At 46.5% G+C, this 27,115-nt stretch overlaps 3 protein-coding genes across 3 annotated transcripts; 1 reads left to right on the forward strand and 2 right to left on the reverse strand.

Annotated features, from left to right (window-relative positions):
* Positions 1-4,135: 4,135 nt before the first annotated feature.
* On the reverse strand, positions 4,136-7,786 carry LOC6599117 (serine/threonine-protein kinase PAK mbt). The gene is made up of 3 exons (XM_002024382.2): positions 6,385-7,786; positions 6,040-6,311; positions 4,136-5,419 (listed from the first exon to the last, which is right to left on the reverse strand). The coding sequence occupies exons 1-3, from the start codon at positions 7,544-7,546 to the stop codon at positions 4,943-4,945; spliced, it is 1,911 nt and encodes a 636-aa protein (XP_002024418.1). The 5' UTR covers positions 7,547-7,786; the 3' UTR covers positions 4,136-4,942.
* A 4,311-nt stretch (positions 7,787-12,097) lies between these two features.
* On the reverse strand, positions 12,098-21,096 carry LOC6599115 (nuclear pore complex protein Nup153). Its single transcript, XM_026993448.1, has 8 exons — positions 20,141-21,096; positions 19,549-20,052; positions 19,186-19,475; positions 15,073-19,090; positions 14,780-14,965; positions 13,854-13,991; positions 12,899-12,966; positions 12,098-12,267 (listed from the first exon to the last, which is right to left on the reverse strand). Exons 1-8 carry the CDS (start codon positions 20,330-20,332, stop codon positions 12,174-12,176), a joined length of 5,490 nt encoding a protein of 1,829 aa, XP_026849249.1. The 5' UTR covers positions 20,333-21,096; the 3' UTR covers positions 12,098-12,173.
* A 1,860-nt stretch (positions 21,097-22,956) lies between these two features.
* Positions 22,957-25,709, forward strand: LOC6599114. The gene is made up of 3 exons (XM_026993451.1): positions 22,957-23,883; positions 23,958-24,314; positions 24,481-25,709. The coding sequence occupies exons 1-3, from the start codon at positions 23,089-23,091 to the stop codon at positions 25,672-25,674; spliced, it is 2,346 nt and encodes a 781-aa protein (XP_026849252.1). The 5' UTR covers positions 22,957-23,088; the 3' UTR covers positions 25,675-25,709.
* Positions 25,710-27,115: the final 1,406 nt, after the last annotated feature.

Here is a 27,115-nt window from a genome sequence, read left to right on the forward strand (position 1 = left end):
TTCTATTGTGACGCGACTAAAAACCATTAAGAACTAGAAACAGCAACAATGCTTGCAAATAAAACTTACAGAAAACAATATTTCATTTTCTTTTTCATAATGTAAGATTATATAAAAGCAGGATGATCCCTCAAAGAAATTGCAGTGACAATTATTTATGTACATCGATATATATATGTATATATATATATATATATATATATATATATATATGTATCTGTTTAGTCCCTGCTGTCTTCCATAGATCTTCAACTAGCTGGCAAGTACAGATTCAGATTCAGATCTAGGGCCAGGTCCAGGTCCAGGTCCAGTCTCCATCTTTGCCTTTGTCTCCGTCTCTGTGTTCGTAATCGTCTCTTTAAATCCTTAAGCTAGAAACGTTTGTAGTCCCCTGACCACACACATCGGATGTACATATATACAATTCCATGTAGATCTGATCTGGAAGTTTGGGCTCCCAATACCAGGTAGAGCTCTCCCCCCACTCCTGTGAAGCAGTTTTGTAGCGAGTGCCAGGCAGGAGAGGGCCAGACCATACGGTATATATACATATGTATGATGTAGTAATATTACCGACTAAGATGACGACTTTATACTATCTTACTATTGTAATTGTAATTGTAATTGTATTTATATTTGCGTACGGTACATATTTAGCGAAAATTCAAATTGTAAACCTAGTAATAATGGATAGTAGTACGAAGGGTGGGTCTGTGCTTGAGAATGGGTTTATTTCGCTCTGTCTGCGAGTGTGCGAGCTCCCCCAGTGTGTCCGTATGGGTATATGTTCTTGTATATAGAGTCGTTGTGTAACTAATACTTACGGGTATGTGTATCCCCCGGCATCACATCCTTATGTTGTTAAACCCCGCAAGAAACGTCATTTGATTATTGTAAATTCGTTTTGAAAATCTAACGGGTATATCCCGCATTCTACAAGTACGAGTATATACATATATTAAAGTATATGGAGACATCGGATAAACATATGCAGAAGAGAAATATTTTTTTTTTTTCTATACTTAATTTTAGCATTTAATTCAAACAACAAAAAAAAAAAAAATAAAAAAAATCATAAAAAAAACGGGAGAATAAAAATTGATAAAATGAAAACTGTATAAAAAGAGAAATTGAGAGCAAAAAATATAAACCGAAAATGAACAACAAAATAAAAAAGTTTTTAATTTAGAGCAAAGCAAAGATGGATAAATTTTCATACAAAAAAACCTCATACAGCCGGACGGACACTCCAGTACGTACATATGTACATAAATATAAAGAGATATACATATATGTATAGCTCTCTGTTATAAGTATGTACATATGTCAAAAACACGGACAGCGAATCACTCGATTATTGCCCAATTGGCATTTTAGAAATTAATTGTTGGACTTTTGTGGATACATAGCCGAATAGAGTTAGAGATGAAAACAACGCATATACGAGATTTGCAGATAGGGATAGGAAGGATAGAGATAAGCGTACAGAGAGGCAATACAGATAGAGGTGGGGGCAAGAAGAGCATAACGAAAACACGCCACGAAAACTGGTAAACTAGTAACAAAGAAGAGAAAGCAAGGGAAAACCACATGGGGGCTGACAGCGAGCGAAAAATGTGGCAAAAGCGAGAGGGAACACAACTGTACCTACAGGTGACTCCTATCCTCCTCGCCAAACCCCTACCATGCCCTCACACGACCATTGATCCATTCATTACACACACACATCCATACACTTTTTAGTAAGTCTATTTTTAATGAACAAACCGAGAAACCAATTACCAAGTAACACATACTTTGCCTTTAATGCGTACACCCAATATCTAGTATTAATAACAAAAATTCAAAGAAAGAGCTCATAAAAACAACAAAAAAAACGAGCAGAATAATAACGAGGGAAAAACAACAGAAAATCAGCAAAATAAAAAAAAATCATAAAAAAACTATCCACCAAATAATGTGTTTTCTTATTGCACTCAAGTTAAAAAAAAGGAGAAAGGTGAAAATGGGCATATGGGCACTTCAGTCGAAGAACTGAGCAACTATTTGTGACAAATTAATCACCACACCCCCAAAATCAATGTTCCCCAGCACCTAGTCGACTCTCTCGATTGTACTGCCTGCTTTTCCCCATAGGGTTTTTTATATCTGTTCTCAACCAGCATAGTGGACTAAAGCGCCGGAGTTTGCGGACTTACTTACTACAAGTACATAATGACGTCGTGGGCAATTCGAGTGCTTCCATCGAGCACGAAGGCAGTGACTAGTCCAGCAAGGCCTCCAGCGACACGCAGATCGTGTCCAGCTCGGACTCCAAGCTAAAAAACGTACAGGCCAAGTTCAACACTACCTAATCCAAACAGCGATCCGGTCGACTCGGCCACCCAAAACGGTGTCTCCAGCCAGCTCGTCGCTCGCTTATACGCCAGCTATGACCGGAGCCTCTTGAGCGCGTGCCTTCATGGGCTTCAATATCAAGCTCGCAACAGTAGAATCCTTTCTATTGACATCAATCGAAATATTAAGCATCGTTTTATAGAAAAATGCAGCCCAACCTACAAAATGATAAAACCACACAAGTATAACGGTCGCAAAGGATCGTAATTAATTGCGAATGCGAGACGAAGAAACGAAGCGGATGTAAATTGTCAATGTACTTATTGGTGTTGTCTGCCATTTTCTCTGTACGTATCAATTACGTACCGGTGCACTAGTCTCTGCTCCAATTGTCGTTGCTGATTTCGTTCATCTCGTGCCTCTTGTGGCTGAAATTCCCGACATTGCGACATGCTCACACTCGCATTGTCGTTATCTTATTGGATTCGTTCGCCTGTTCTTTCTGCTCTCGATGGCAATGTTCACAGTAACAAAGTGCAAACATTTCACAGTCACAAAAACGTAATATCCACACACACACAAATATATTAAAACATACGGGATATTTGGACATTGCTCATACAAAAATCCTAAAGCTCTAATTAAAAAATGGTGGGTAGTGGCAGGAATGTGAAAAATACTTTACGACCTGTTCTCATGCGTTGTCCAACAAAAATTGCATACAAATCGGTAGAGCTTTTTATATATTAGTTATTGTATAAAAGGTAAAGCAATTAACAACTGAGGCGATGCTGGATGATATCATTGCCGGTCTTCTGTTCGCCGATTCCCAACGTATACGCAAGTGGACCGCCGCTTTGGGCAATGCGTTTGACAATCCGCAGGCCCTACCAGTGCTCTACCAGATCCTGATGTCGCCTCGAGAGACACAAGTCCGCCAGTTGGCAGTTGTCCCGATTTTAAAGCGGACCCTTTGGCGGATGAGAATCAGGAAGGAAAGTATTTAGCGAGCAGCCTGAAAGCATGCCATGCTTTTTAAACAAATTTGAGCTAGTTTTTTACTGCATAACTCTGCCATTGGTTATCCGATCTTGACGTGCCACGCCCCGTCGCCATCTATGAAGGGCTCTAGTATCAAAAATTATGTAAATGTATTCCTCACTCCGGCTTCATATTGGCAATCTGAGTCAAGGTTCTATTCCATCCAGTTCATCCACGAAAAAATACAGAAGGAGCGACCAAAATTCCAGCGTGTGATGCACCACAGGCACTATGAGATTGGATTGGATTACTCAACGCCGGCAGTCGTCCTCCTGCAGTTCTTCCGGGTGTCCTTATCCAGGTCAACTGGCTGGGTCGTTTCCCGTTTCCCAGCAATGGCGTCCCACATTTTGTATGGTTTATGTTTATTCATTAATAATTACACGGGTGAAATCCAGAACAGAACAGAGAATCTATGATAAACAAAATTCTAAAACGTATAAAAATGGGAATGTTTTTCGTTATTGGCGGCTTGCTCTGTCTCCGTATTGTTTGGAACATGGAACCAACCGCGCGATGTGGATTATGGTGACTTTGTTATTATTATTATTATTATTACTAGTTATATTTATTTATTAATGTGTCAAAATTTGATATGCCTTTCCGTTCGTAAACATCTTGCCATGCTTCCTTCCATTCCTTCTTCTTCTCTCTCTCTCTCTCTTTCCTATACTTATAGTTCTCTCTCTCTCTCTTTCCTATGCTTATGTTTCCGTCTCTCTTTCTGATCTATTGTTTCGTTGTGTTTTTGCATCTCTTAGGGTTAAGGCTTTGTTTTTTTAATAAAAATATATGTATATGTATAGTTATAGTTTAGCTTATTTCTTAAAAAATAGATATTCGAACAATGTTTACGGTTTTTGTAAAAAAAATCATACACACCCACACACGCACATTGATATTGACAAGAACGGAATCTGTCCTCCCATGGAGGGACACGAGAGAGAGCAATAAAATGCAGAGTACATATACAAAAAATATATATAATAATAATTTCAGATACGATCGATCAGAGGGCGGCATACATATGTAATATGTGCAGTATATGCAAACGATGGCCAGGCACAATTGGATCCGATCCGATTCGATTCTTTTTCTGTTCCTATAGTTGTGTGTGTGTGTGAAAGGCACGTTGCGTTTTCTGAGCATATCCGATTCAATTAATACGATATGCGGATCACCAGCGAAGGGAACCTCATTGAGCATGCTCGGAAATGGGAATTTGAATGGGAATGGTATGCCTAGCAGCAGCGGCTTGCTGTACGTAACCCTAGGTACATACAGACATATGGAGGGGACAAACGAACATTGGGTGTCGAAATATGGGGATGGCTTAGATGTCTTTACAAGATGTTTCGAGATGTTTCGAGCAGGAGTTAAAGTGATGAGGGTCTAAGTACAGCTGCCAAACTTAAAATTTGTAATACTAGAGCTTATGCCGAAGCAATCGAATAGATCGTTGGATCGTTGAATCGATGGATAGATGGATCGATGGCCACTGTCTGTGGGTTGTGGGTGCACTTTCGTTGAGCTGGGATGTCCACATCTATCTGTGGATTCCGTTCTATGAGTGGTGTCGCGCGTTCCGCATGAGTGGGACCAGCAGGGAGGGTGGCCCCGCCTGGCGCAGGAATGGATGGGCCAGCAGCTCGGCGGCGGTGGCCCGCTGTGCCGGATCGCGCACCAGCATCCGATCGAGAAACGATTGCAAGCGTGGCGAGACCTTGTGGGCGTTCTTCAGATTCGGTGGCTGCATGTCCCGGATGCGACGCATCGCCTGCAGCGGCGGTTCGTTGAAGAATGGTGGCTCGCCGTCTACCATTTCAATGACCATGATGCCCAGCGACCAGATGTCCACCTCGGGCCCATACGGCAAACGCGAAATCACCTCCGGAGACATCCAGTAGGGTGTGCCCACCAACGATTTGCGCTTGGGCAGCTCCTGCGATACCTGGGCGCAGAATCCAAAGTCCGATAGCTTCACCCGGCCGTCGGCGGCCAGAAGTATGGAATCCGACTTGATGTCCCGATGGATGACACCCTATTGAGAAAGAGAGAGATAGGGAAATGAGAAAATCAGATAAATGTGCTCCCTTTGTGGTTTTACCCACCATCCCTACCCCTGTCACTACCCCACCCCCACTTGAGGCGACCTTTCTCCCAGCCACTTATCGCATTACGAGCGGCCACTGTGGGCCTGAAGCCACGCTCTCGTGTGTACAAATGATTCGTTCTTTCGTTCCCGAGGAACTCATCGTAGACAAAGTGCTTGTAGACTTGGGGCAGGGCAGGCTTATTGCTCTTCTGCACTTACGATTTCACTTCTGCTTGCTGCGCCTAGTTTCGGGTGCTCATTCCACTGTGCGGACGGACAACAGCTTCGGTGACAACATTTAGAAATCGAAACCTAAGCGACGCGAAAGCGGAGGCCAAAGAAAGCGCCACAAATGGCAATGGCAGCAGCAACAGCAGAAGCAGCAGCAGCAGGGAAAAAGAATCGAATCGAATGGAAGGGAATGGAAGGGAAAGGAAAGGAAAGGCGCAGCAGCAATACAGTGAAGAAAGCCCCCAATTTCCGTGGACAGAGGCAGAGGCAGTGGCACTGGCACTGGCAGGGTGTAGCCGCAGACAATGGGGTCTTTCTGCATGCTGGTCACGCACCTGTGAGTGCAAATAGGCCAAAGCCTTCAAGCACTGCTTGCAGACAGTGGCAATCTGCTCCTCATCCATGCGCGAATGGGTGACAATGTCGGTGAGGGCACCGCCCTCCAGATACTCCATAACAACCCAGAGCTCGTCGTTGACCAGAAAGCTGGAGTATGTCTCTACGATATTCGGATGATGGTAGTCCCGCATGATGACCACCTCGTTGAAGAGAAGCTCTCGTCGCTGCTGCTTGCGCAGGTCCATTTTCTTCACGGCCACCTGGCGACCTGCAAAACAAACAAAATACCAAATCCGTTTGGTTGCAGGACAATTAGGAATAAGTGGAGCCGCCACACCCACCTGTGGACTTGTCGGTGGCTATGCAGACGGTGCCCGTCGAGCCCTCTCCGATCTTGTTGAAATGATCTAGATTCTCGCGCGGATCGCCAGCGGAGACGACCATTTGGAGGGCGGCACGAAATTGTTCGTGGGTCAGCCGCTGCTCCTGTTTGGGCTGCTGCTGCTGCACAGACGCCTGAGAAGCTGCCAGGGTGGCACTGCTGGCCCCGCCGCTCGAGCTGGATGCACGCGATGCCGACTTGACATGGTTGTGTGCATGCGGATGCGGATGCGTCTGGGCGTGGCTATGCAAGGGATTTTGATTCTGGTCGCCCACGCCCACGGACTTGGACTGGTGGGGCTGTGAAGCGGGGGGATACAGGGGGAAGCTGCTGCTGTTTCCGTTGTTCGTGTGGGAGTGGGTGGATCGCGTTCCGCTGGCCACCGAACCCACAGGCGATGTTTGTTGCGGGATGGCGCCCGGCGGTCCGACGCCTCCAATGGCGCGGTACTGCATATTCGCGCCCTGATCCGTTCGCACGGCCAGGGGACCTGTGGCCGCTCCATTGACGTGCGCGTTCTGACTGGAATAGAGCATTGGCTGGCCCAGGGGCTGCTGGGGCTTGAAGCCCGTCGCTGGCGTTGTCGTCGCCGCCTCCTCCTCGGGAACGGAGGGCGGCACATTAGCCACGCGACGCACACGCGGCGGACTCGAGCTGCGTAGCGAATTGGAGCGCGCCACATGCGAGGTCTTGGGGAGGACAATGCCGGACGTGGTCATTGGGTCCATTAAATGATGAGGCCCTCCAGCACCCAGCATCCCCATCGAACCAGGCACTCCGCCTGGAGTACCTGGGATCGGTCCACCGCCGGAACCCCCAACCGAGGCCATCATCATGGTGCTACTGCTATTTAGCGATGTGGTGTCCGCCTTATTATTGTTGTGGTGGGGCCGCACAATCGTTTTCAGGTCGAGGATTTCTGTGGGCGTAATCTCCGAGGGATCGACCAGGGGCAGAGGTCGATTGGTCGACTTGAGGATCTGATTATTGCCCACAATGGAGGCCCACTGGAGTGGGAGGCCGACATATTTGTTCTCCCGCTTATCGAATCCCGTGTGCACGCGATGCTCGAAATTGCTGGGCATCGAGATCAGGGGTTTCTTCTTCTTCTTGGTGAACATTTTGCAGGGAAATTCGCGCTTCTGCCTGCTGCTGCACGCCGTTTATTATTTTTTACTCTGCAGACCCACACAAAAAACGCAGCAAATTTTCACTTTTTATTGCCCGGCCACTTTCTTAATTATTACGATATTGCAGCCTTAACTCATACAGTAATCAATTGTAATCACAATTGTAATCAATTACAATACACAAACACGGACGCGGACACGCGGACACATTTTTTGCGGCTTGGAGACGCTCAAGTTACGAATAAAAAACACAAACAAACACAATTGGAGAAACAAAAAAAATAAATAGAAAAACACAAGAAGTGTGATCGCGGATTTATCGAACAAGTATACGGTCCGACCATCACAAATATACCGACTCATTTTAAAAATATACCGTAAATATACTGACGGTAACAACAATTTGCGTTTTGACATCGTAACAACACGCCAGTTACACATTTGCTACATGTTAACTACATTTTTATGTAACTAAAAAAAGCAACACCTGCAGGGGAAATGTATACGTTTCAAAAATTGTTGCCGAAATTTTTTGAGATTTTGATGGCAAACGATCAGAAATTCGATACTGAGTATTCGATGTGGTCTGGGACATGGCTCTAAGTGGCATTTCTACACGATTTCTACATTGGTGAATTGGACAAGAGGGTGTGAAAAAATACTGGAAAATACGATGAAAAGTATAATATTTGCAAGGTGTGTGAGCTAGACATGGTGGCAAAAATATCAGTGTAACCTAGGGCAGTGTGTCCCTCAGAAATATATTAAAATATTCCGATGAAAAACCGAACTTAGCCCACTTAAGCCGCCTCTATTTAAACAGTTAAACGACTTGAGGTAAATGGCTGAAAATTGTTGCATGCGAAGATATCGATAGGTGATACCCCATAGAAGCGGTGAGGAGGAAAGAAGTTTGAACAGAGTGGCAAGGCCAAAATTTAAGGGGAAAAGGTTAGCGAAGAGTGGCGCCACCTGGTCCTGAAGAGTGAGAGTTCCGCGCGCTGTCCGGAGCCGTTATGAGAGAGGATTTCCGATCTCATCCCATAACGGAGTCCCGAAGCCAAAGAAAGAGAGCCGCCAGCAGCCCGAATCAGGCCATTCCCTTGAATCTAGTTCCTTGAACCTAGTTCAAGGGCGATAGAAGAGAGCGATGGGGATCAGCGGCCCGGGAGCATCATACAGAGCAGCTAAGCAAAGAGGGGGTTCAGAGTAAAAATTTCCCGCAACGGAGGAGCATGCGCGCCAGTTGACGGAGAAAGTGCCGTGATTTTTTAGTTTTGAAAGAAAAAGTGAGTGGGATGAGGATGGAGTAGTGGCCAGCACCCGATAAAAAGATAAATAAATCTGTGATTCCAGGGGATCAAGATCAGTGAAACACCAGGAACTTTAGAGCTGACCAGCGGGACGGAAAGTAGACCCAAAAAGCGCAAGAGTGAGTCCGCTCCAAAGGGGCAGTAAAGAAACCCCCAATTTATTCTTTTTGTTGGCAAATCCATAGGGAATAGGTCACAGCTCCGACATCCTGGCTTGCTTTTTGCTGGTCTCGAGAAACTATCCTGGTCACCTAGTGCGGGTCCCTCGCCCATTTAGGGAGACAGAAAAAATCATCAAACGTGAAAATTATAAGAAAGAAAATGAATTGCTAATCGTTTCGTATGGGGGGAAGAGGAGCCACAGCAACGGGAGGGTAAGGCTGCTGAACATGGCATGGAGATCCAGAACGTTGTGATTCGGATCTCAGGTAGGGTGGGTCAGCTCAGCTCAGAGGTAAAAACATCGACACCTCGACCTGGTCCACGTCTGTGTTGAAGGAAGTTACTGTAATATTGTTTGTCGAGTAGAGTCCGTTTGCAGTTTTTTTTTTGTCGGCTACTTTTGTTTTTTCAATTTGTTCGAGATGACCAATTAGTTGGTATATTGTGCGACCTGAGGGCTTGGGAAGTACCCAGCCCTGGGATGACTGGCTAGCCGGCCTTGCCCTGAAGAAAACAAAGGTTCGTAACAAAATATTCTTGTACGTTGAGATGGAATGACTGCATCTTACAAGAGGCGAAACCAGCAGAAGGCTGTTACGCGCGGATCCCAGGCATCCTCCCGCCTAACCGACCGAGGGGCGCTGCCGCATGACTCGCGGCGTGAGGCGAACCGAACGCGGGCATGCAGAAAACCGTGCAGCTAAATTGGCGCGGCAGGATATCCAGGCGGGTGCTGGCCGATATTTAGGCGGAACAAAATCGGACTAAAAACTTCGTACAAACTAGGAAAGAACCAAGAAGAATTCCCCAGTATTGGCACTTATTGCCTGGGAATCGGTGGCCGGGGGCCTGGGCAGCGGCAATAGTAACGGTAACGTATTCAGCAAGGCTCCCAGCCACCTCTATAAATACAAACAAATACTGTGACAACTTTGAACAGCTTGATGTTTTTTGGGACTTAAGTAATATACTCTGAATATCCTTGAGACCGCGATTCATGATCAGATTGGCTATGCTACGAATTTCTTCACGCTCATCTCCGTCAGCGGGCGATCACTCGAGGTGAGCACCAACCCCACTTGATACAGATTGGCGATCTTAAAAATACAAAAAAAAGCATAATTGATTTTTCACAGGTTTTTGTGGGTATATTTTGTTGTTGCTTTTTTTTAATTATCATACCGCATATATTTACTTATTTACATTACGATACCGTTTCTTAAAACGAATTCTCTCCGATTTCCACAACTCAGTTTTTCCCGGGACTTACAAATGATCAATTAAAAATTATATTAAAATATTTTAATGTTTTCCATGTGAATATATTTATGTAGTTATGTATATATAAAACATGCGTATAATCATCATAACTTTATTCTTTTTTCTGCTCTCTATTATCGCCACTGTGCATCTGATCCTCTTCTTCTATTCTTTTCTCTATCTTTTTCTTATCGGTAGCTATAGGTTTTTTTCATTTACGTTTCTAAATAGTTTCTGTTTTCTGTATTTTGTTGGTGTACTGCTGTTGTGGCTCTTGCTTCTGTGTTTCGATCGCGAATTCCTTGGATAAATCTATAAATGAAGAACAAAAACTAACACAAACTAGTAATGCGGTCCTCATTATCATTATCATCTCCTTTTTCTCCCTTCTTTCCTCTACTTGTTCCGTATTCTTTCCTTTCCACTGCTTCCAAAAATATCTAAGCAGATGATGCTCTCTCTTGATTTTTAATATATATGTATATTATAATATAGTTTACTCTCATTCTTCTTCTTTGCGCTATTTACCTCCTCATTCTCATCTTCATCCCCGTTCTCTCTCTCTCTTTACATTTTCACAACATAATTATTACATAATTATCGGTTACTAATTATACTTATAAATATATATATATATATGTATCTCATGTATGCATCAAGAAACAATAGTTGCAAATAAAATGACTAAAAATACAATTAAATTGAAATTTACAATTCCGTCGCCTGCAATGTACTGGCATGTGTATGGGGTGGTTCTTGTTCTTTTTGGATTGATTCGAGGATTACCTACTGTACACTAATACACTGCCCGAAGACCACACTCTGACGACGAAGATGATGATCCTTCAATCCGGATCCCTTGTTTTCTATGTTTTTCATACGCTTTCGGCTTGCCTGCGCCCATCATTCAATCAATTAACAAAAAAAACTAGCATAAAAAAGGATCCATTACAAACTAGAGAATGGACACGAGAGCTGCTTGATGAGGACGCAGTATATGTGTGTGTGTGTCCATAAAACCAACAAATTAATATAACTTAAACAAATTTTGTGTGTGTGTTTAGAGAGAGGACTACGAAATATGGTTGCCGTTGCCGATGTTGCATTTGCATCGGGATCTGCATCTGCTTCCGGTGAACAGTTCCTTTACGTCCTTTACGGCTGCTGTGCTTCAGTCAGTGGTGCTATTGCTTCATTGTTGCTTCGGCGTCGCACCAGTTTGTAACGGCTGCGCAGGACATGGGGGGAGCTCTTGGCACCGACTCCCGCGACGGAACCTACTCCTGTTTCTGTTCCGTCGTTATCGTTGTAGCGCTGCCGGTGGCTGATTCTCTTGGTGCCACTTCCTCTGTGACTCCTGTTGCTCATGATGGCGGAGGTGGTGACTTTGCTGCGAGTTTGCCACCTGCTGTGCAACACTCCAAGCCGCTTCTGTCTGGTCAGCTTGGCGGCTGCCGTGTTGAACATGGTGGTTGTGGATTCTTCATCTGGTTCTGTGGCGGTCCCAGCCGTAGAGGCCGAGACGGTACCTGTGACGCTGCGTACAAAACGGTATTTAGAAACGTGGGGGATCTGCTGCTGATTACTATCATTGTGACGGCGACTCCGTCTGTGGCCACCAACGGATGATGCCCCTAGCGTTCTGTCACTGCTCTCGTTATCCGTTACCAGCTCCTCCTCGTCCTCATCCTCCTCCCGCGGCGTCTGCCCGATTTTCCGTGCATCACCGTCTTCTAGAGCCAATCCCATTCGTTGTGGTTGTGCCTGTGCATCTTCTTCATTCATGTGGCTGTTGCACTCGGTTCCCCCCCCTAAAGCGATGGCGAGGGCGGCGGCGGCGGCGGCCTCAGTAGATGTTGTTTCGGAGGCCTGCGATGCCACTTCTACCGTGGCGGCAAACGGCGCACGGGGGCGCGGATCTTGCGGCGCGCCATCTGTGAATTCTGGGCGGCGTTGCCAGCTGGCGGTGGATTGAAGCTGTGAATGGAACGGGATTCGTTAGTGCATGTGCGTCTATGTATGACTGAAATCGGAACTAGTTCCGGGTTTTGCAGCTGCGGAGCGAGTATGAATTTGAAATCTTGTGGCCTTTAAAAAAAGGAACAGAAAATGTGTGCAAACAAAAACCACACGGAAACGTAAAATATTAACGCACTGAAGGACTGTGACCGCAAAAACCGCGCGCACACACACACACAAAGAACATTTATGGAAACATTTAGTTGTATGCAGTGGTTGCTGGTGGGATTCCAAAACAGATCTTTAAATCCGTTTTGTTTTGTTATGTTTTTTTCTTTTCGTTTTGTTAACATACATACATACAGACATACATAACAAACACAACAACAAATATCTTTACAAATTAGCTGTGTAAATGCAATAATAACGGTGAACGGTGCATCAGTGTAGGTGTATAACTGTGTGGGTGTCTGTCTGTGTGTGTGTGTTTTTGTGTCTGTGATTCGGCCAATCATTTTGGAAAATTGCAATAGACAGAGAGAGAACCAATGATCCTCTCTCTCCTAATCGCTTTCCACTCACTATTCGTATCTCTAGCTCGCTCACGCAGCATTCGCAAGTGCGTACTCTTTCTCTCTCCTTTACTTACGCGAACATATTGGCTGGCGCCGGAGCACCGGCACTAAATTGGAACGGTGCGTTGGCATTTGGCGTTGACTGCAAGCAAACAAATAAAAAAAATACGTTTTCGGTTTGGTTTTTTCCTTTTTGGGTTTTTGTGGTAAATTTGTTGTCTTTGTTTAAAGCAAAAAATTATTTTTGTTGTTCATGATGAGTGAATGTACGAGGGGGAGTGGGTTGGGTTGAGATTGGGAGGGGGACGGGGAGGGGCGTAAATTACGTAGTGTATTTACAAATTGGTTTCTCAAATGAAAAGTGACAGCGGAATGAGAGTGTTCGTATATGTGTGGGTGTGTGTGTCGGTAGAGTTTATGAGTATGAGTGTAGAATGTTCGTCTGTTTGAGTGTTAAAAGTGTGTGTTTCTGTGTGTGGGGTTAGAGGTCACACATACAGTGCTGTCCAAAAAAAGTATAGAACCGGCATGCATATAAATCATATGTTTATCAGATTCCATAGCACACGTAGATGTATGCACATACATACATATGTATGTAGATCGAATATCGCGGCCCCGTACAGTTGTACAGTTACAGCGAGTTCTACCCTCACTACCCCCTACCGATACTGTGAAATGCACAGCAACAACACATAAGCAATTGATCGATAGCTACATACATACATATGTAAATGCAACGCTGCTTATGTTAAATGTTAAATGCCAATGCTACTGTTAATGTTAAATGCCAATGCTACTGTTAATGTTAAATGTCAATGCTACTGTTAATGTTAAGCTAGTGGAATGTGAAAGGGGGTCATGAAACAACTAAAACTAATACTTTTCTTCTATATATGTATACAAAACTAAATACTACATATGTATATAATACTGGTGTTTCAAGAGTGCAAATAGGTGATACAAAAATCGTTAACGACTTGGCTTTAGATAATTTTGTAGCCTGGATTGACCATCATTTTGGTTTACCTGCATCTGCATTTGCAGCGGCGTCGATGTGACCGCAAAATTGAACATTGACGAACCGCTTGCCCCAGGAGCACCGAGCCCGGGAGCTGCGCCAGGAGCAGCAGGAGCCGCAGAAGCGCCGAACTGGAAGACACGCTGCTACGATGCCGTGCCCACAAATGCCATTTTTTTTTTTTTTTTTTTTTTTTGGGTTGTTTTGATTTGATTTTTCAGGTCGTTTCAGTGGTGATTAGTAGGATGGATAGTTGATTGATTGATTGATTGATTGATTTGATTTTGTGCGCCCCATAGCCCCATAGAGGTTTTGCAGTATAGGGAGGTGGGGGGAGGTTTGGTTTTATAAAGTGTGTACATAGGAGTAATACATACATGGAGTACGTTTTTTTTGTTTTTTTTTTGTTATTATTTTTTGTTGTTAATTTTTCAAAAGAACACACACACACAACAGCGACAACAACATGAAGATTTTTTTTTGATATCGGTTGGTTTTTGTGTTGTTGAAAATAGAAAGGAGAAAGAAAAAAAGAGAAGAATAAATACAAATAAATAAATATAAATATAAACAATCAAAGAAATAAATATATACATACTGTAATCCTTAATTAAAAATAGGTTAACCGAAAGTAGGTCTATCGGCTATCATGCAAAGACAAATAAAAGGTGGCACATCGTTTCGGCCACCTATAAGCTCTAAAACATCTACGAAATATGTATAAATATGCGTACTGCCTACTGATATACATATATGTTATATAGACGTACAAATTGATGTTCTCTTTCAACAAGTTCTGGTAAAGGCTTATTGCCGTCAGTATATTTTGAAGTACGATTTCTCGTGTCAAAATTGTGGTCAGCGCAATGGCAATTGCTATGTCTATGGCTATGGCTATGGCTGGGTAGATGGATGGATGGATATGGATACTTACATCGCCCGATGCTAGAGAATTGGCAGTCGCCGAACCGGCGGAAAAGTTAAAGGCAGGCGTCGCTTGTGGTGTTGCTGTGCCAGCGGACACTGTAGCCGAGCCCGTAAAATTAAAGGCCGGCTTTGTGGGGATCGCACTGCCCGCGGTGCCGCTGCCGCCAAAGTTGAAGGGTCCAGATGTGGCCGCCTGCGCAGACAGAGATAGAAAGAGAGCGGAGAGCATCGATTTAGAGAGGATCGATCAGTTATCGAACGGAGCGCAGCACTGTCAAGTGCCGATTCCGATATACTTACCGACTGGGAAAGAGCCGAAGAGCCTCCAAAGTTAAATGATGGCTTTGCAGCTGCGGCATTGCTTGCGCCGCCGAAGCCTCCTCCTCCTCCTCCTCCGCCTCCTCCGTTGCTGCCGCCAAAGGCAGGCGCTATGGCATTACTGAACATAGCAGCCGGACCGGGCGCAGGCGCAGGCAAAGAATGGGGGGCCATCGAGTTACCCACAAAGCCGAAACCCGTGGTGGGGAGGGCTCCATTGCCGCCAAAAGCTGAAGTCGGTGCCGGAGTTGTTGTCGTGCTGGCGGCCGATGTACTGCCGAAGCCTGCTCCGAATCCACTGCCGAAAACAGAGCCGCCAGACACCACCGTCGGGAGGCTGGTGCTGTCGGTGGCGGTGGCCGGGACCTGGGCTGTGCTGCCATTACTGGGTATGAGGCTGGGACTAGGGCTAGCGCTGGCGCTGGGCCAGCCAAAGCTTACGGGCTTTGTCAGGGTGTTTGCGGGTATACCCGATGCCGCTCTCTTCTCTCCAAAGCTTAGCGGCTGTGCTGCTGATGTTACTGCTGCTCCAAAGATGGAGCCCGTCGCATTTGTAGTCGGGGCTGCCGTCGATGTCGGAGTTTGGCCAAAGAAGAAGGTGTTGCTGTTGCTGCTGGGGGCAGCTTTTGTCGTGGAGCTAGCTGGAGATGGACCGCCAAAGCTGAACAAACCTGGCGCTGCAGCGGCAGAAACCGATGCTGGAGCCGGTGTTGCAGCAAACGATGTGCTAGATGTTGCGGCTGGTCCTCCCGGATTGGTTGTGGTCCCAGCCCCAAAGAAGACCACAGGTGCCGTCGTCACCGTCGGCTGTTGGCTAGTGCTGCTGCTTACACTGCTGGTCGTTGCGGAGGGGGCAGCGCTGAAGATAAACATGGGCTTCGTATTGGAGGAGCTGATCGCAAGGGTGGCGCTCGCGTTGCTGCCCGAAGTGTGCGTCGAACTGGACACTGCCGATGATGACGAAGGTAATGACGGGGTTCCAAAGCTGAACACTTGACTCTTGACAGTGGTAGCGGCGGCAGTTGCGGTAGTTGCGGTAGCTGCGGCGGTTGCGGTTGCGCTTGCGGTAGCGGTAGCTGTAGCCGTGTCGCTGCTGGAGGACAGTTGTGTCGATGTGGTGGTGGGGGCTCTGAATGAAAATTGGCTAACGGGGGTCGCTGTTGCTGCTGCTCCGGCAGCTCCTGTCGCTGCTGTTTCGATTCCTGTGGTGGATGTGGCCTTTGTGGCAGTCGGAATTGCCCGTAGATCGATTGACTTTGGCTCCTCCTGGGTGGGGAGGGCTCCGAACTTGAATCCTCCTGTCGAAGCGTTGTTGCTGTCTGCCACATCCTTGCTCTGGCCAAAGCCAAAGGAGAACTGAGGAGCAGCGTTCGATGTTGGAGCCGGCAGGGCTGGCTGGACTGGTGCTGCTTCCTTTGCTTTTGCCACAAACCCGAACGTGAACGTGGGCACAGGGTGAGTGGCATTGGATGAGGGTTTGCAGTCGTCGCTTCTCGGCCTCAGTTGCTCGCAGCAGCAGCACTTGGAGAGCGAATGGTCGTTCATGGCCATGCACGTCTCGCACTCCCAACTGACTTCCTTCTGGGCAGCCGCCAGCTGCTGGAAACTGGCACCCTGTTTGACTGCCTGCTGCTGCTGCTGCTGCTCTGGGGTGAAGCCAAACTTGAAGCTGGTAGTGTTGCTGTTGCTGGTGCTCGAAGAGACGTTGGTTGGAGTATTGCTTGTGGAGGAGCTCGAGCTGGACTCGCTGCTGGCATTGGGATTGCGCGACTGGCAGGCGACGCACTCGACGGCACTCGTCTGATTCATCACCAGACATGTCTGGCACTCCCATGTGTTGGCCTTGGGCCTGAAAGCCTGCCCAAAGCCGGAACTCGAACTGGATGTGGAGAAACCCGATCCCGATCCGGAGCCAGAGCCGGAACCGCACCCCGGGCTGTTTGTAATTGAGAAACAGTCGGTGGTGGTTTTGGTGGCTGCTGTGGTAGCTCCCTGGCGCGGCGTCTCACAGGCCACGCACTTGCTATCCTCACTCTTGTTGGTTATCATGCATGTGTCGCACTCCCAGGCACTCGAAGACTTCTTGAAACGATCTCCGAACCCGCTGGCAGCCGACAATGGTACTGCAGATGTAGGTGGAGCTGCAGTCTTGGAAGGCTTTGGCGTCTCGCAGGCTGCGCACCTAACCAGCTCCGACTTATTTCTGATCATGCACACATCGCACTCCCATTCAGTGGCTGATTTCATAAACTGCTGGCTAAAGCCTCCTACCACACTCTGCTGGCTGCTGCTTGGATTATGTGCGGATGCAGCGGTGGTGGGACCGTTCATGAATGGCAGCGACTGCTTCTGTTGTTGCATCTCAAATGAAGCTGGTGCTGGAAAGGAGAAATGGCGCGTGTTCCTCGATTCCTGTGCAGTTTCTCCTTCTCCCAGTATGGGTACGGGTATGGGTTCAACAAAGCTGAATCTACGTCCTGATACGTTGCTAGGCTGCCAGGCTGCTGAACTGCCACTGCCACTGCCACTGGCATTAGCTGGAGCTCTTGCTGTTTCTGTTGCTGCAGAATTAACATTGGCACCCACAAAATTAACCGCAGGCCTGGGGACTGCAGTTTGGGTTCTGGCACTCATCTGGAGATCCGTTGTCGGGTTGACCGTCACCGATGGCACCGTCGGTGGCGGCGGTGGCTTGATGACCAAATCAAATGTCGGTGTATTTGCCATGGCCGGGAAATTGATCATCGGCAAGTCGAGGGGTTCGGGAGCCAGTTCGTTATCTTCGCGCGGCTTGCGAGACGACGTGTGACTCAGTCGGGAACGCATCTTGTTCGTGTGACTATTATTATTGGTGTGACGGGCTGGCAGAGCTGCCAGGGCCATGGTGGTGGCCGATGATGGCTTTGGCTTGTAATTCAAAAGCAATTCCTTCGAGCTTTTGGTGACACGGTGCAGGCGACGTCGTTCGAGTACCTGTTGCATTGGCGGGGAATAGGAAATGCTAGTTTGCAGCTTTTGCAGCTGTTGTTGCTGCTGCTGCTGCTGCTCCTTCAGTGTGTTTCCGAGCCGCTTGACATCAAACAGAGGCGAGGAGTACGTCTCCAGTAGGCTCAGGATGCGACGTGTGGAGGTCGAGAGGGACATGCTGTCCACGACCGATGTGTTTGGTGTCTCTTTTTGCTTTCTGGGGCCCATAGCAATTTTATTTATGCGGTATCCGGTATGGGTTGGCGCCTGATGGGCGGCCGGTGAACGGTCGCCCGAGTTCATGGCCACCGATGACGAGGAGCCGCCACTCTGGCCAAATATGCGATTGTGCGCCGAATTGCCGCCGAATGTGGTCTGGCCCTTGTAGAAGGGCGAGCTTAATGTTGAGCCGGAGCCCCAGGCCGAGGCGGAAGCACTGCGTGTCAACAGCCGGCTGTCGCTCAGGGCCGAGGAGCTGCCATAGATGTAGGCATTGAAGCGCCGCCGCTTGTTCAGCGAATTCAGCGAACACGTAGAATTGTGGTGCGTCGGTTGGGCCGAGCCGCGTGTAAATATTGACTTTGCGCTCTGCAAATTCCCATAGAACCATTGGTCACTGTTGTTGTTGCTGTTGTTGTTGTTGTGATGGTAGGGATAGGAATCGGAGGCCTCCACTGCCTCGGCATATTCATTCAGTTCGCTCTCCAAATCTGCTCCTGATCCTGCTTCCGCTCCTGCTGCTGCTGTGGCTGTGGCGGTGCCTCTCTTCGATTTGATAATGTTGTTGTTGTTGTTGTTGCTGCTGCTGATATTATTATTGGATTTGCAGATATTCAGTAGATGCTCAATCCTCTCATTATCTGACTGTGCCACATCGAGGGATGCTTCGGGGACCGTGTCAGTCTGCCCCAGCAGAAGGGGTCTCTTGTGGTAGGCCAATGGCACGGCGGAGAAACTGCTGCTGGTTTGCCCGAAGCTGAAGCTACGACCACGTGGATGCTCTATGGCTGGGATGTTCAGCGATCGACGTATACTGCAACGAGGACGAGGACAGCGGAGAATAGTAAAATCTATAGTTAGTAACGACAGGAACTGGGTCAGGGCTAGAGGGTTAGGGCAGGGGCTCACCTGACTGGCAGATCTCCTGTGGTGGCCTCGGCGGCCGACTCGTTGCCCGCAAAGAAGTTGTAGCCCGGCTCACGCTGCTGATGCTGGTGATAGAGGTTCATGTAGGTGCGGCGATGTGGAGGCACGCCGCCCTTGTTCGAACCACGACTATGGCTGCGGCTGCCCAATGCCTGAGAATTGCCTGAGGTGTATAGTTGACCGGCGGAAGCGGCAGCGGCAGCAGCGGGCGTGGAGGAAACCAGTGGCAATGGCAGTCGCCGCATGCTTGGTAAATGGACGCTTGTCTCCAGCTGCAATAAAATGTGAGATTTGAGATTAGGAATAGCAATTAGGAAGAGGAGAGTATAGCTTGATTTCACTCACTTCCAACTGTCGACGCTTAGGCGGGGGAGAGGCTGACGCTTGTGCGTGATCATCGTCACCATCGTCCTCGTCTTCCTCTTCGTCACCATCTGGCACCTCGTCGTCATCGTCATCAAAATCATCATCGGCGGCAATCGCATTGCGCCGTTTGCGCAAGGCGAACACATTGTATTCGCTGCGGCGTGTCTGCTCATCCTCGCCAACCAAATCATGCTCGGCTATGTTGTCGGCCAGGGCCACCTCCTCGTAGTCCAGACCTCGTGCAGCGGCGCCATCATCCACATCGGGTAGCAGGCCCCCAGCGGGTGAATCCTCGCCGTCGGGTTCGGCCAGTTCTATACGACGGCGTCCTCGTTTCCTTTTCGTTAGAGACGTTGTTCCTGTTCCATTCTGTTGTTGTTGCTGCTCCTCTTGGGCCTCCCGGGTGGTGGCCTTAGAAGTTGGTGAGAACCATGAAGATGACAGGATATTTGAAACGCCCAGCTTCACCCTTCCCATGAGAGACTGGAATTAGAGAACAAAATGCAGCATTTCCAGTATTTCGCGCGAATTTCGACCTCCGACTCGACTGTAAAACTGTAACTGTACTTACTTTGCGGGAGACGCGGGGTGAGCCGGCAGCAGAATCATCTTCGGCCCCCTCCTCGGGCTCGCGTACTTCCCTGAGCGGCGTTAGCGGATGTGTGCTCGATCCTGATCTCGTGCTGAATTTCGTGGTTTGGTGTCGTTGCAGTGTTTTTTTTGTTTGGCTATTTTGGTGTGGACTATCCTCAAACTCAGACATTTTATTGGATTTTAATCCGGCGAAGAAACGGCACGGCACACAAAATGAAAACTAACCAAAAAGAAACGAACACGCGCACACACACACGCACACACAAACGCGCAAAACAACAATAAAAAAAGAAACGGAACACACTGTTGCAATCCTGGGTAAGTGTGTGAGTGTCGTCAGTGTCAGTTCAATGTATGTGTGTTACGCACGCCGTGTCGCTGTGTTGGTTCTTCCACACACGCGGCGATTTTTTTTTACATTTATTTTCTTTCGATCTTTTTTCTGTGTCTTTGCACTTTGGCGCCAGAAAGTGCAGCAGATCTGAATGTATTTATTTATTTATCTATTACACGGGAAATATGCATTTTATATTCCTCTGCAAGCACAAGAGACGCGGTAAAATAGAAATCACATCGGGATGATAAATTGTAAAGAAAACTGTGTACACACATGCATGCATGTAGTAAATTGCTCGTTTTTTGTAATCATATGAGGATTATGTTTTTACGGATTCTATTTTGCCTGTGAACCAAATATGGGCAAAACGAGCGGGGGTGACCGTTTTTATCGCTTCCTTTTTTCGTCTTCGTTTCTTTTCTTTTGCAATTCTTCTTTTATACGCCACTCACACACACACGAGCGCGCGAGGTACCCAGCAATGGCATTCGCACTCATTTGTTTCAAAAATGCTTGAGTTGAACAGCCAGAGACGCAACGAATGGCCTGCAATTCTCAAATCATTTTAGCTGCACGCATTGCCGAAAATGCAAGGATTTGTGTCGCAAAACATAATAGTGAGTAATTTTTACAAAAGAAATGAACACTTCACAAAAAAAGCACGATTTGAGAAAAACGCGTGTAGCTAATAGGACGAGTAATAGCAGCTCATGCAAAAGCAACGAGTCAAACCGCGACGAGTGTGGGATTGCGACGCGCTAGTGTATTTTATTGGTCCAATGCGTTGCATATCGGGCCGCTAACTGAACCATAATTAAAATATTTTGGAATCGATGTTTATTATGCTATGTTTATTATTGTTTTTCATGATGGTGTTAGACGGTTTGTTTCCCATGGGGCTGGCTTTTGCAATTAGTCAGATATAGCTTTATAGCATTAAACTTTACTTCATTTGCTGCGAAGAGAGGGATAGCATACGAGACAAAACGCAAACAAAATGTTCGTAGCCATCTTCAGACACGTTTCCCGACTCTGAGTCGAAGAACTAAGGCACTATTTCTGACAAATTTAGTATGCATTTTCAATTACGCTGTCTCCAAAGTCTAATATCATATGGCCATTATTAGAAAAACTCGCCCAACATCGCACATAAATATCGAAATGGATATATTCTGCGAGAACAAAATAATTGTTTTTCTTGATGGTGTTAGACGGTTTGTTTCCCATGGGGCTGGCTTTTCCAATTAGTCAGATATAGCTTTATAGCATTAAACTTTACTTCATTTGCTGCGAAGAGAGGGATAGCATACGAGACAAAACGCAAACAAAATGTTCGTAGCCATGTTCAGACACGTTTCCCGACTCTGAGTCGAAGAACTAAGGCACTATTTCTGACAAATTTAGTATGCATTTTCCATTACGCTGTCTCCAAAGTCTAATATCATATGGCCATTATTAGAAAAACTCGCCCAACATCGCACATAAATATCGAAATTGATATATTCTGCGAGAACAAATAGCCATCGATATATAATATAGCTCATTTTCTGCGTTCAGTACATCTTTAAGCCCTGGTTTTACGTAAGCCCTGTTTACGGTATTTTTAATACTTTTCGGTATTTTTTGAGGTCAATTTCATCAATCTAATAAATTTCATTTTCAAAGGTATATTTAAGAAGAAAGGGTATAGAAATCCGATAAAAGCAAGTATTTAAAACAAACTAGTGAAGTAGAAAAAAGATTCATTAATCGGATAAAATTATGTGGGCAGGCTTGAGGTTTCTATTTAGCTAGTAATATTGGACGGATTATCAAAAAATAGTATTTATTGGTAATAGGCGGTAGACGACAGTGAGCTCCATTCCATGCACCGAATTTGCGGCAACACTAATTTTCATACCCTAGGGAAAAGGATATTATAGAATTCAGAATATGTTTGTCATCCCAGGCTCCAAAGAATGCAAAAACAACTTAGCGTCTGTTTTAAATATCACAACGATATTTTGCAGTTTATTGTATTGTTACAGAGACCAAGAATAGGTATCAGGATCGAGATATATATATGCAAGATACCATTAATATTGATGAATATGACTAAAACATATCAATTTGAAAAAAAATTCTTTATGAATAACGTTTTATCTTCATATCACATTAACGAAATAGGGTATACAAAGGCTATACACGCATCATGTCTTCAAATACCAGTAACATTGCGACAGTTTTTTTTTTGTTGATCTATTTTGTTTAAGCCAAAATATAACAAAAGCAAGAGTTTTAAATAAACCAGTCAAGTGGAAAATAGATTCATTAATTGTATAAAATTATGTGGGCATGGTATATTTTGAAAATGAGACGGTATATTGTGGTATATTTATGAGGGTCGGACGGTACGCGGTCACACTGCTCTAAACACTAACACTAGTTCGGACACAATTTTTATTTATTGGCAATTATTTTAGATCCAAGAATAGGACATAAATCGAAAGAGTGCAGTCCTCAAACGCAGTGCAGCGTGCAGTGGGGAGCGTTCCGAATCCGATTTCAGTTACGAGACGAGTGTGTGTCCCAAACCTACAGTCGGCACCATGAGCGTGTTGGCGTATCCACGTACAAACGATGAGGAGATTTTTCGTCACTGCACAAAGGATTGTGGCGTCGTGACGGCCACCGAGGACTTCCAGTATTTCGCATTGCGCTGTATCTTCTGCAGCGAAAAGTTCCTCTACTTTGATTCATTCATTAGCCACATGCAAACGGTGCATCTGGGCACCGAGGGGCACGTTCCCCCATCCAGCCTCGCCCTCAGCTTTGGCGAGCCCATGTCCCTGTCGATGGACGAGGATGCCCTGCACGAGGGAATCCATCATAGAAATGGGCACCACTTTGACGAGATCGAAGACTTGACCGATGCGGACACCGCTCTGCTCGAGCCACAAATGGTCATCAAACAGGAGCTACCCGAACCGCCATGTAGCGACGACGACGACGACGACGACGCGGATCCCGACCACGATGAGGATGTGCTCCGTTTGCCGGCAGACGAAGACGATTCTGAGGCCATTGACGACGAAGAGGCCATCCTACCCGAAAGCGATGTGCCCGCAATTATTCCAAGACCGCGCCCCCGTATGAAGGTGACCAAGCCGCGTGTGGATGTCAAAAACGAACCCATCACCGCCGACGGTGATTCGTCGATGGATGATTATGCCGACCATGATCGGAGCTACATGGGGGACAATGAGAATGACAATTCGGGCGAATATTTGGACTACAGCGGCGGCAGCAGCAGCTTCAATACAGCGGCCAATCACATCTTCCCCGGCAACGAATCAACCGATTTTCTCAGCTATGACGAGATGGTCGAGGAGTCCCTCTTGGGGGTAGGTTGCATGCACCGTACATTTCCCCTCAGATTTGATTCTACTTAGAATTTCATTACACACCCAATAATTAGAGGGACCGTGAGCTTACGATGCACATCAAGGATCGCAAGATGATCCAATTCCTCATACAATCATATCAGCGCAATCCGTTCCTGTGGGACCACAGCGATGCCCAGTTCCGGGATCGTGTAAAGCGTGCCCGCTTCCTCGATTGGATTGTCCTGGAGTTTCAGAGCCGCTTCAACATCTCTCTGGCCAAGGATGCCATCACCAGGAAGTGGGACAATCTGCGCACCGTTTACAAGCGCGAATGCAATCGGATGGCCCTCGAGAAGACGAACATCAGTACGCTGTGGTACTTTAAGGAGCTGCATTTCCTCAACGAGGTCTACAGCTACAATTCCAAAATGTCCGATGCTGTCGTCAAGGTAAGTGTTGACCCCCCCTTCCATTGAAAACTTGAGCCATTTGAGCCACCAATTTATGTAAACATCCTCTTGGCTATAAACAATAATAATGAATAATAAATCGCCCCCGTTTGTGTGTTGGGTCCCTCTGTGCTTCTGTTTCCCTGTGTGCTTCTATATGCTTTAGGAAACCTCATACCGGCGCCGATTCTCAGCCATTTGGAACGACACATCGACAGCAAAGTTGCTGAGCATGGTGAAGCGATATCAGTGCTTCTATAACCGCTTTGATCCGGACTACCGCAGCAAGGAGCGTCGAGGCGAGGGCCTGCACCAGATGGCCATGGAGCTGCAGCAGCTGATTGATGTGTCCACCATCCAGATCTCGAAGCGCATCTCGCAGCTCCGCTTTGACTATTCCAAGCAGAAGCTGGAGCGCCTTAATTGCGATCGTGCGGGGCGCAAGTTCATACCGAATTACATCTACTACGATCAAATGAACTTCATGGACGACGACATACCGCCGTTCAAGTGCCAGCATTGTGCAGAGATTGTGCAGACGCTGCGCGAACTCGACCTGCACATGCTCACCCACCAGCCGAGCCTCGGCGGCGGCTACTATTGCAATGTGTGTAACATTCAGTTTAACAGCGCTGAGGAGTTCGATAGCCACAAGCAGCTGCATCTGGGCGCCGGCACCGAGGGCAAATTCAACTGCGAACTATGCACGGCCAGCTTCCGGGAGAAGTCCAACTACGATGAGCATTTGCGGCGCCACAACGAGGAGCTGTTCCTGCCAACGCTGGCGCTCAATCTCAATCACAGCATACTGGAGTCCTCGGGCCCCGCCGATTCTGGTTCTGGTTCGGGTTCTGGTTCGGGCGATGCTCATAAGCGCCGCCGCCGCCGAAGCGGTGTCCAATCGTCTGACGAAAATGCCGATGAGCAGGACGATCAGCAGGACGGACCAGCAGACGGAGAGCTGAAGCCTTTTGGGTGCGGTGTGTGCCAACGGAGCTTCGCGACGCCCGGCCACCTGAATGCCCACCGCATTGTGCATCAGGATGAGCGTGAGCGCTCCTACAAGTGCGACTATCCGCAGTGCAACAAGTCATTTATGGCCCGCAACAGCCTGTTCGAGCATCTGAAGTTGCACTACAGCAACGAGGAGTTCAAGTGCGACATCTGCGGCAAGACCTTCAAGTCCACAAAGAATCTGCAGAATCACAAACAGATCCACGACAAGGTCAAGCGTTATGTCTGCCAGATATGCGGCTCTGCATTCGCCCAGGCCGCCGGCCTCTATCTCCACAAGCGACGACACAATCGGCCCAATGGCGCTGTTGGTGCTGTTGGCCGATCGGGTCGTAGCAGCCTGTGAGAGGGACGAGAGCGGGATCGTGATCGGGATCGGGATCGGATCAAAACCAAGGCTGGATCTGTCCGCAATCGTGGACGGGGTCGAGGAAGCGCCAGTGGTCGTCATGTCAAATAGATTGTTAAGAAATTTCAACGTCCTTCAATTTGCCTAACAACTAACAAGGCAGCTAGCTAGCTTTTTCTTATTTAACTTTTACTACATGTATTTTACACTTATTTAATATTAGTTTAATTAGGCATTTAGTTTGTTCATCTGAGCGCTGGTACCTGCGGTACTTAAACGAAAAGTATTCCCACCACCACCACCACCACCACCACCACCAGCACCAGCACCAGCACTAGCACAACAGCCAACAAATCTAGTAGATTAAATCCAATCCTACCTATAGTTAAGTTTAAAGTCGTACACTTCTTCCCTCCATCATCATCATCATCACATCCGACAGATCAAGCAGACACTATTGTACTTATGTCCATGTTGGGGAGCCATACAACTCCTTGGCAGATTCTAATTAATTATTATATACACATTCCTATGCTCCCATCCCCTTGATCCTCTCCCCCCTCCCCCAGGAAATCGCAGAATGTGTGCGCGCGCGTCTAAACATTCCAGAACAAAGTATTTTATAACAAGTATTCTATGTATCGTAACTAAGTACGTATTATGTATAACGAACGATGGATCCATCCACAGCAGAGGTTGGACCCTCAGGCTAACAATTACCAGCAATATTTAATTTTATAAGTTCTACAAAAGCAACACACAACAACAAACAACAAAACACCATGTACAGAATGTGTAAGGAGCCATAAGGCATCAGAAAATTACCCAAAAAGATAGAGCCCCAGATGGAGAGCCGATAGATGGTGTAGGTGCAGATTCAAATTCGATTTTACATCTCTAGAAATATACTTAAAAATTTTTTTTTTATTATTTTTTTTTTAAATCTGTTTTTTAGTTTGTTTTTAATTTGTTGACGGATCTAAAACTCTGTAGCGATTACAGTCGAACTTTCTTAAACTCAAAACCCAATCACTAACCCCTCCCCCCCAATCTGCCACTAGAGAAATTATTATTTTAGAAAATAGATCTAAGATATCAGCCGTTCCCAGGAAATGAATCATTATTTATACTTCATTCGACTCAAAGAAAGATTTCCATTTTAATAATAATCTAAGAATAATGAACAATTTTATCACCACACACTAAGCGAGTATTTAATGCAAAAATGATTGCAAATTTTCCAAGAATCGTACTAGAATAATGGAACTTGGTCTTCAAAAAACTAAGGCCGGGAACATATACATTTAGTTGAATGCAGTTTTTGGGCTTGGAGAAAATTCTATGCAAACCCCGTACAAAACATTCGATGCTATTACTAATACGAATACATTTAAATGCTGGCTGAAAAACTTAGATGTATATCATTTTAAAGACAGAG

This window comes from Drosophila persimilis, unplaced genomic scaffold (genome assembly GCF_003286085.1).
Source record: "Drosophila persimilis strain 14011-0111.01,24,50 unplaced genomic scaffold, DperRS2 tig00000838-arrow-arrow-pilon, whole genome shotgun sequence".
Lineage (NCBI taxonomy): Eukaryota > Metazoa > Arthropoda > Insecta > Diptera > Drosophilidae > Drosophila > Drosophila persimilis.

What these genes read in the sequence shown, in the direction of transcription:
- LOC6599117 (XM_002024382.2), bottom strand. Translation starts at nt 7,546, where the DNA reads ATGTTCACCAAGAAGAAGAAGAAACCCCTGATCTCGATGCCCAGCAAT. An exon ending in AGCCACCGACAAGTCCACAG is followed by an intron (nt 6,312 to 6,384) that starts GTGGGTGTGGCG and finishes TTTGTTTTGCAG; the next exon opens with GTCGCCAGGTGGCCGTGAAG. An exon ending in TGGCCTATTTGCACTCACAG is followed by an intron (nt 5,420 to 6,039) that starts GTGCGTGACCAG and finishes CTTTCTCAATAG; the next exon opens with GGTGTCATCCATCGGGACAT.
- LOC6599115 (XM_026993448.1), bottom strand. Translation starts at nt 20,332, where the DNA reads ATGTCTGAGTTTGAGGATAGTCCACACCAAAATAGCCAAACAAAAAAA. An exon ending in CTTCGGCTCTTTCCCAGTCG is followed by an intron (nt 14,966 to 15,072) that starts GTAAGTATATCG and finishes CTGTCTGCGCAG; the next exon opens with GCGGCCACATCTGGACCCTT. An exon ending in GCGCCAGCCAATATGTTCGC is followed by an intron (nt 12,268 to 12,898) that starts GTAAGTAAAGGA and finishes TTCCATTCACAG; the next exon opens with CTTCAATCCACCGCCAGCTG.
- LOC6599114 (XM_026993451.1), top strand. Translation starts at nt 23,089, where the DNA reads ATGAGCGTGTTGGCGTATCCACGTACAAACGATGAGGAGATTTTTCGT. An exon ending in TCGAGGAGTCCCTCTTGGGG is followed by an intron (nt 23,884 to 23,957) that starts GTAGGTTGCATG and finishes CCCAATAATTAG; the next exon opens with AGGGACCGTGAGCTTACGAT. An exon ending in TGTCCGATGCTGTCGTCAAG is followed by an intron (nt 24,315 to 24,480) that starts GTAAGTGTTGAC and finishes TATATGCTTTAG; the next exon opens with GAAACCTCATACCGGCGCCG.